The 9,920-nt window shown below is 40.1% G+C and overlaps 1 protein-coding gene across 2 annotated transcripts; it reads right to left on the reverse strand.

The window, feature by feature from the left end:
* Positions 1–175: 175 nt before the first annotated feature.
* LOC126816201 (uncharacterized) lies at positions 176–5,329 on the reverse strand. Of its 2 annotated transcripts, none has more exons than XM_050542471.2 (2): positions 5,180–5,329; positions 176–2,319 (listed from the first exon to the last, which is right to left on the reverse strand). In XM_050542471.2, exon 2 carries the CDS (start codon positions 2,303–2,305, stop codon positions 1,262–1,264), a length of 1,044 nt encoding a protein of 347 aa, XP_050398428.1. In that variant the 5' UTR covers positions 2,306–2,319; positions 5,180–5,329; the 3' UTR covers positions 176–1,261. The 2 variants fall into 2 exon arrangements, with proteins under 2 accessions (XP_050398428.1, XP_050398429.1); XM_050542472.2 differs by lacking the exon at positions 5,180–5,329 and adding an exon at positions 2,918–3,020.
* Positions 5,330–9,920: the final 4,591 nt, after the last annotated feature.

Below are 9,920 nucleotides of genomic sequence, written 5' to 3' on the forward strand. Positions count from 1 at the left end.
AACTTATTGTCTTGACACTTTGCATACTTATTCCTTATACCCTAAGGGTCATCCCTATTGTTTTTGATGCATGCCCAATCCCTTGGCAGCCCCGATTTCCTACATCTATGACAGAGAGAAACAAGGCAGGAAAATCTCTGGTCAAGATCCGAAATATAAAAAAAATAATTATATTCATTCAGTTTATTGCATACAAAATAAATTTTAACAGAGACTTAGGTATATCTGTGGAATTAAAAAACAAAAACCTTGGAAGAAAATGATATAAAGCATTTGTCAAGTATATTAGAATTAGAAACCATTATGTAATCTGAACGTATAGCAAATATAAGTAGCAATTACAGGTACGATGACGCAAATTACAGGTGGGATAACGTTAATTACGGGCGGAATAATGTTAGTTACAGGCAAAATTAAAGGAGGGATAGGGTAACGTTAATTACAGGAGGAATATGATAACGTTAATTACAGGCGGCATAACGTTAATTACAGGATGAATATGATAACGCTAATGATAGGCGGGACAACGTTAATTACAGGAGGAATAGGATAACGTTAAATACAGACGGGATAACGTTAATACAGACGGGAGTGGATAATGTTAATTATACGCGGGATAGGATAACGTAAATCACGAGCGAGATAACGTTAATTACAGGCGGGATAACGTTAATTACAGGCGGCATAACGTTAATTACAGGCGGGATAACGTTAATTTCGGGCGGGATAACGTTAATTGAATTTGGGATAGGCAAACGTTAAATACAGGCGAGATAACGTTAATTTCGGGCGGGATAACGAAAATTACAGGAGGGATAGGATAATGTTAATTACTGGGAGATAACGTTAATTACAGGAGGGATAGGATAATGTTAATTACTGGGAGATAACGTTAATTGCAGACGGGATAAGATAACGTAAAGTACAGGGGGGATAGGATAATGTTAATTACAGGCGAGATAACGTTAATTGCATGAGAGATAGGATAGCATTAATTACAGGCGGGATAACGTTAATTACAGGCGAGTTGACGTTCATTGCAGGTGGGATAAGATAACGTCAATTATAATTAATTCACCCCATATTGTTACATACTATAAAGCAGCTGTGAGTTAGAGATACAATTAGTATTTATATGTGTTACACATGCATTAATTAAGTTAGTTAATTAGTCACTATCTCCTCATATTATTAGATAATATTATATGATTGTCCGTTAAATGAAGGCTACTAAGGTCGATAACACATTGATCAACTATAGTTACTCTTTCTTCACACAGAACATCGCTTTCGAAATCTGCCCGGCTTTCAATTTGGAAATGGCCGTCTCATACTGATTCAAAGTGAAAATTTCAATTCCAAGTCTTTTGAAGTCTAGGTATTTGTCCGCCATATCGCTGACCAGAGTTACGGCTTTTGTAAAGCAATACGGGTTAATCTGGACGCCGATTATCGATAATTCTTTGAACTGAATCTGAGCAGGCTTAACTTTAATTTCGGCAGTAGGTGGCGCGCAACCAAATATGAGCAGTTTCCCGCCACTTTTCAGCATATAGAAGGCCATTTCAACTGCTTTTGAATTGCCAGTACAATCCACCACGATATCAAACCCGTCTTCACTGGCTTCTTTTCCCTTGAAACTTTCCTCCAGGGCACTTGGGTGAAGGACGTCAAATCCCAGTCCTGCATCCTTGGCAAGCTGTCGTCTGCCATCTGCAACTTCTACCATGGTAACGTTCCTGAAACCGCGGTGGTGTAACATGGACGCCCAAAGTAGACCAATGATTCCTGCGCCCATGATTAAAATGTTGCTGCCATCTTCCACCTTCCCTAGCAACTCGTAACCATGGATGATACAAGAGCAGGGTTCACACAAAGCAGCTTTATCCAGCGGTAAAGAATCTGGAATTGGGATCGCCTGAGTACCTGGCACCAAACAGAAATTAGAAAATCCGCCATCAACCATAACACCAATAGCTTGAGCCAAGCCGTCCTTGCAGAAATGCGGTTTCCCACGTCTGCAAAATTCGCAACCTCCACAAATTGAATTGACCTCTATGGCGACTCGTTGTCCAACAGCCACGTTCTTTACGTTCTTTCCGACTCTAACAACCTTTCCGGAGAACTCGTGCCCAAGAATTACAAGATCAGATGACCGGAATTCTTTCTGCATAATATGAAGATCGGTTCCACATACTCCAGCATGTGAAACCTCCACCAGAACATAGTCATCAGTAACCTCCGGGACTTTAGCAGTAACATGCTTCAAGGTCATATCAACTTTATTCCATTGTAAGGCCTGCATCTTGAAATTTCAATCTGAAGGAAAACAAATATCGTGTTTTAATGATATATAAAAATGGCTTTCTGACGGTCAAATTGTCTCGGACAACACATCACAACTTGTTGTATTTTTTAAGCGTCAATGAGATTAGGGGCGAGTTGTCTAAGGCTAGCGTTTTTAAATCATAAGGGCTGATATTGTCGTGGTGTCTACCCGTTGGTTTTACGTGAACAGAAGCCCCCTAGCCATCACATATGGTGGGCTTTCTCACTGCTAAAGGCCCATACACAATCAAAGTCAACGAATAAAACATTCTCTCTCTCTATGGGGGGGGGGGGTGGATGGCCGAATGGTTAGCACATGTGCGCTGTATCATAAGGTCTGTCATTTAGTCAACTGGCGTGGTTTCGATTTCGCGGTTGTACATGACAAGGAGTAGGGTCGCCCGTCCAACCTCGTCTCGTGCGTTGTCGCTGGGCCCTCCCGTTTCCTCCCACTGCTAAAGAACCCTATGCGCAAGCGAATTATTGAAATAAAATTGAACCATATGTTAGTCCCGAAATTACCTAGTTTGTGTCGAGTGGACGTTAAACCCTCCCTCTCTCTCTCTCTCTCTCTCCAAGCAATGCCTACCTTTAAACGGTTTTAATCCCTATATTATACCGTGTATGACATGTTGTTGTATGACACAATAGGCCCAAGTGCAGTAAATAGAATGAATTTATTTGGCCTTGAACTATATTCAGTGTAGATAATGTTTTTATCGAGATCGTGTATGTCACCTAATATTAAGTCACACATGTGGCCTTTTGGATACGGTGGTGTATTTACCTTCCTTCAGAGGGCGGGGTGGCTTTTACAACACGACCCATCACTTAACCAATACTTAGGACAGTGCCTGGATTGCAGACAGGGACAGCACGCAAACCAACGAAAAAAAATAAACTATAACTAAGTTAAAAATTCATTTGTCTTTTTTAAATCAGTTATTGGGCTTGCCTGATGAAAATAAAAATGGCGGCTCCAACCGGGTGGAGGTCGGGACTGGGCTTGCCTCCTGAAAACGAAACTGGACAAGTGTCGTATTTAAAGATACATTATGGAAGATTAGATAAAGAGCTGGCAGTTCTCACTATAATAGTTAAAAACTAGATAATGTAAAGTGAATATGCTGAAATTTTCAGTCAAATTACTTTACTCTGAACCGAGATATCAGCCTCGACCATCATTACTAAAGCCGGTACTATAAGAAAACGAAGTCAACCGCTAAACGCCCTCGCCTAGTCTCCCTCCAAGGCGCCCATGACCTCCGCACTGTCCTATCTACATTTCATTTCTGCTTGTAAACCCTTTCTAGACAAAGGATGATCGAAGAGATTTTACAGATGCCTATATTGCATCATAACTCAAGCAAAGGGCAGTAACTAATGACTTCCACGTGGCCGTTGGTCGTGTCAGACCAGTGCCAATGTCATAATCTGATAAGGTTAATAGATTTCATGATGGAAGGTGTTAACTAACATTTTTCTACAAAATCTCCAATTATGTAACACGCCTGATATCACTTTTAATTGAAGTATTACATCCATCCCTAGACTTGCCACTAAAGTTGCAATTTCATATTTTTAAGTTATATTTTTAAAATTTATTAAAATAAAGCCTTAAAATAGATGGTATCTATAAACAGTCCTACCTTGTTAAAGAATAATCCTATTAATCCTATAATTCACTATTGCCAGTTGAGAAATTGGCAAAAATATCATTTTCATCTTCAAATTCAAACGTTTGAAGATAACTACTCCATGTTGGAGAATAGAAAACAAGGGAGGTAATTGGGAGGTAATTGTGTTATTATTTCCGGTGTAAATGAGTTTTAAGTGTGAGAATGACACCTATGATCGTATAATAGTGAGTTGACAACCTATTGAGCAAAAGACATAGAAATAATTATGTTTTGACTTTCTTAGAAAATATGAAATTGTAACTTTAAGCAAAATAATGGTAAGGGGGTGGGGTGGCACAGGGTCTTTTCTAACGTAAAGGATTGTTCTCAGGAAATATCCACGATCTACAAGACAAGCCCCGTGGAAACTAGTTCAACTCTGAACGTAAGTTCTCTTTACACTCGCCTATAGAAACTAGTTCAGCTCTGAACGCAAGTTCTCTTTTATAAAATGCATCTAATGTTTTAATCATTTCGTTATCTATAATTTGGCGATTAGAAAATCCAACAACTAGACGATGTTCCTTGCCAGGCCCTCCGTCCATCATGGGGAAATAATCACTGAAAATCGCGCAGAACTTTCTCGGCCACCACCGGCATCGAAATGAAATGAAATGAAATAAGGTTTAACGTCCTACTGTTCTGCTCCTAAACTGGGCTAATGAAGACAGGCATACGCCATACAGTGTGCTATGAGGGAAATTTGCCCGGGCAGCGGCGCTACGGCCTACTCTTATATCGAATTCCAACTGCCAAGGGATCTTTTACGTGCACGCCAATATGTACACGGAACCTCGGTTTTTCGTCCCATCCGAACGACTAGACAGCTGTCCTTGTCGGGCCCTCCGTCCTGCATCACTGACAAGGGGAAACCACGCCGGAACACCGGCATCGAACCCCAGGATCTCCTGGTTAATGAGCCAGCGCCCTACCCACTGAGCTAGCGCCCTACCCACTGAGCTAGCCCCCCCCCCCCCCAAGCCAGCCATGTATATAAACAGGGCCCTGTTTGTCGAAATCTTAACTAAAGATAAAATCCAAATTTTAGTAGACACTTCAATTTTGATTGCTTAGCACTGAAATCAATCTAATATTATTCAATCAAATTACTAAAATTTGGATTTTATCTTAGTTAAAATTTCGTGAAACAGGCCCCCAGAATGACAACTTACAATTTTTGAGTATTACGATGTTGACTGAACACTACTGATGTGAGACGAGAATAAGTCGAGGTTGTACAATTTGTTTCCTGACTTGAATCACGAGTTGCAAATAACTCAAGGGAGACTGGAGTTATCTAAACTTTCAATGATTGTAATATTTATATATTATGTCGTGTTGACACTGTCATATAATATCACAAACCTGGGCTGGTTTCTCGAAATTTTAACTAAAGATAAAATCCAATTTTAGTAGATACTTCAATTTTGATTGGCTAAGCACTAAAATCAATCTAATATTATCCAATCAAATTTCGTGAAACAGGCCCCAGAGAGTTTGTATAATTTAATGTTCATGAATGATTCAGTGTTATAGAGATGGTGATTTTTTTGATTTTTTTTTAAACATCAAAACGGATTGCCCTCGGATTTCCCGCAGGCCTTGATCTATATTTTTGCCCCTCAGCTTTGGGTAATACGAACCAATATTGTTATAAATTTTAGTCTGTTTAAACACGTACACGGAAAACGGGTTTCATATTATATTTGTCATGCACTGAGAAATCAATTGAAATTTAACGTCCCCCTTTCTGCACCGACTGGGTTAATGAAGACGGGCATACGGGGGAATTGTGCCCGGATATCGGCGCTACAGTCTACTATTATATCGAATTTCAACTGTCAGAGGTTCTTTTAATTACGTGCACGCCAACGGGTTCGCAGGTGCTATGAGGGAAATTTTGCCCGGGCAGCGGCACTATGGCCTACTCTTATATCGAATTCCAACTATCAAGGGATCTTTCACATGCATGCCAATGTATACACGGGGTCTCGGTTTTTCGTCCCATCCGAACGACTAGACGCTCCCCTTGCCTAACCCTACGTCCTGCTCCACTGACAAGGAGATACTACACTTATATTAATAAGCTTGCTGTCTGAAATTGTGAAGTAAAGTTGATACATATATTTTTATATTTTCGATTCACTTATATTATATTTACTTAAACATACATTATGCAAGAACTAAATCTGTCTATTGCAGGTCTTTCTTTAGGCCTGAAATGTTATCTAAATTATTAATTAGACATTAATTAACCTATCCAGACCATAATCAACTCCCGATGGCATCACTAGCCTGCGATATTGACTGGATTATGCTTCCATTTGCTGAACGACTTCCATTCATAATTTAATCATCAAATGGATGATCGACACTATGTTTTTTATTGTACAGACTTTAGTAATGATGATCGAGACTAGGCCGAAATTCCAATCGCTTAAGCCTCGGTTCATAGTGTATCAATTTGACTGAAATTTTCAGCAAATTGCCTTTACATTATGTAGTTTTTAACTATTATAGTGGGAACTGCCAGCTCTTTATCTTATCTCCCATAATGTATCTTTAATAAATAATAAAAGTCGATATAACAAACTGCAACCCAACCACATTGATTACATATCTCGACGATATACGGACGGCTTTTATTTTTAGTTCATATACTATTCAAAAAAAGTAGGGGATATTTGATTTTGGGGGCATAATACTAAAATATGCAAATGACTACGAAAAAAGTCACTATAGAACCTAACAGAAGAAACATTTCCAGTTACATGTGACGCCCAAACGCACCAATAGCTACCGCATGGAATGCAGGTGATGCTTGGGATCATCATGGGGGTCCAACCCAAGATTTGCACGACTCTGACTTTGAATGTTACAGTCATTGTGGCATTGAATTCCAGGGTGGAAACATCAGTTTAATTGTTTTAGTGACCAGAAAACAAATTTTGATATGCGTCGGCTTACCCAAAATGAAAGGTTACGTGCCCTTGGCATGCTACAGATCGGCACAACACAGGCGGTTGTGGCGCGGACGATGAATGTTTCTCAGTCTGTCATAAGCAGGCTATGGTCCAGATACCGTGATACACAATCTGTACAGGACAGACCACGCTCAGGTCGACCAAGGGCGACAACTCAAGCCCAGGATCGATTTATCCGTACCTTGGCCTTGAGAAATCGTGTCATCACAGCAAATCAGATCAGCGCTCGTCTTCAAACAGACACTGGTGTGAGAGTGAGTGGCCAGACGATTCGGAATCGACTGCATAGGGGTCACCTTCGCGCCCGACGTCCTCGCGTGATCCCTTGTTTGAGAGATCATCACATTCAGGCAAGACGTCGTTGGTGTAGGGATCGTCAACACTGGGATAATCGACGCTGGAGCAATGTGATGTTTTCAGATGAGTCAAGGTTCACTGTTGATTTTTTGGACAGACGTGGGAGGGTGTGGCGTCGTCGAAACGAGCGCTTCCAAGACGTTAACGTCATCAGACATGATCGATTTGGGGGTGGTTCTGTTATGGTGTGGGGAGGCATCACTGTTGCTGGAAGAACGGCTTTACATGTTGTTGCAGGGCGTGTTACAGGCCAGTACTACCGGGACAACATCTTGGCAGTCCATGTTGTGCCGTTCGCACGACGTCATGGCCGCCGTTTCATCTTCCAGGATGACAACGCAAGATGTCACAGGGCCAGGATCGTTACAGGTTACCTCCAACAACAGAACATCACCACATTACCTTGGCCAGCACTGAGTCCCGACCTCTCCCCCATCGAGCATGTCTGGGACATGCTTGGACAGAGGTTACGTCAACGTCAACAACGTCCTGCCAATGTCCAAGAACTTGCTGCTGCGTTGCAACAGGAATGGGACAATCTGGACCAAAATGACCTTAGACGTCTCATTAGGAGTATGCCACGTCGGATCAATGCTTGTTTGGCAAACAGAGGAGGATTTACCCGTTACTGACTTGGTTGTGATGCTGTGGTAACTTTGCTGTTTGACCCCGGGTATCATTTTACCCTTATAATGGTCAGTCTGTGCCTTACTTAGTCTAACGATCATTTGGAATAAATCGATGAATGTGAACTTCATTTCATTTTGTCATTTGTTTCTTCGTCAGTTTCATTAGGTGACTTTAATAACACTTAAAAATCAAATATCCCCTACTTTTTTTGAATAGTATATACACTTAAAGATGCATTATGTAAGAGCTAAATCTTCCCATTGCAGGTCTTTATTTTGACATGTTATCTAAATTACTATTTACTCTTAAGTAATTACTATTTACTATTACTATTTACTCTTAACACAACGAGCCAATAATCAACACTCTAGACATCGGATGGCCGGGATTTAAATGAATTTGAAAACACACAAGATTTTAAAATTTAACGAAAAAATGGATAATTGAGACTTAGTCTCGGTTGACAAGTGCCGTTGCTAAGATAATAAACGATCTATCCTTCATCTTCAAACAGTATTAACCACTCCCAGAATGAAAAGACATAATTTCTTTCAATCTTTCAAGTGGACGTTACACCCCCCCCCCCTCTCTCTCTCTCTCTCTCTCTCAGTAGACAACTTTTATGTACTAATATAAATATTATATATCCTTGACTTGGTTATCCATGTATTGCTAAATAGCATAATGTCGTGAATACGTGTGCAGCTAAATACTCCCCGTGAAATATGAGATTAAATCGGTGGATTTTAGGTAACCTATAAAATACAACACTAAGTCTATAGCCTAACCTTTAAACTTTAAAATACATAAATACATATATAAAAAATTTGCAGCATATTGACGCATTGACATTGAAATTAACGTCAAGGTTTTATGGGCCTACCTGTATCTTAAATGAAATGAATTGGGGTTTAAAGGAGCTAACTTCTAATCTGTTATAAAGTATGCTCGGCGAAATACGCGAAGAGTTAAAATTAAATGACAGTCTTTGGCGTTTGGCTATTCCAGTCTACGCTAGTAGTATTCTCCTGCGGGATATGTTTAAGCCTCGTTCATCGAGTTGCTTCATTACAAATGGCGCTCGAATGCATTCTGGCACGCGATTCGTGTGCCAATTTTAAAATGTTCATTTTGTTCATATTAAATATGAAAAGCTCATCTTTTCACGGTAAGATAACAAAATCACTGTTGGTTTAAACTGACCAATAAGTCGTGTCTGCAATTTTGAAGACTGAGGATGATATCCTGTGAATATCGAAGTCTCATTATGTTCTTGGATTATCCTCTGTCAATGTTGTCGTTGAGCAGACAACAAGCCGACAGCCTGTTAGTACCAGTGTGTGATGCCTTTGTCCTGCATGCTTCCCATGGGTGTTTTTCAAGGAATCCAGTATTTTTCTAGTAAGATTGGTTGTCTCTACATTCCATATTATTGCCATACTTTTATTGGAAATAACTAAATACTTTAGCCCTTTAACGATACATTCCCGGGTACAAACTGGGTGATTTGATGATATATTTGGACTAAAAACATATTCAAACTAATTAATTTATCATAATTTTGCTTCAAATCCTTCTCAAAACATTGCAATTGTCGGGGAATACCCTGGCTATAAAAAATCGACCAAAAGAGGTCATGTTTGTGTCACGTGACTCACCTCTCTCGGTACCTAGCAACGCAAGCAAAGTCGGAGGAGAATTCATTGCATACACAAGACGATGTTGTCTTTAATCTCTGACTATTTATTACAAATATCGAAGCCTTATTAAATTTTCGAAGTATCCACTGCCCGTGTCTTTTTCCGTGATTTTTATCTCAGAAAGTGTTGTACGTCTAATTCTTCATAAAGTTTATCAAAATGTACATCAAGCGCTCAATCTCCGCGTGCAACCTTCGACGTCACGCGTGCAGACACGCCTAATCGTCGGGCTGTCGATTAGG

Source organism: Patella vulgata, chromosome 3, assembly GCF_932274485.2.
Source record: "Patella vulgata chromosome 3, xgPatVulg1.2, whole genome shotgun sequence".
Taxonomy (NCBI): domain Eukaryota; kingdom Metazoa; phylum Mollusca; class Gastropoda; family Patellidae; genus Patella; species Patella vulgata.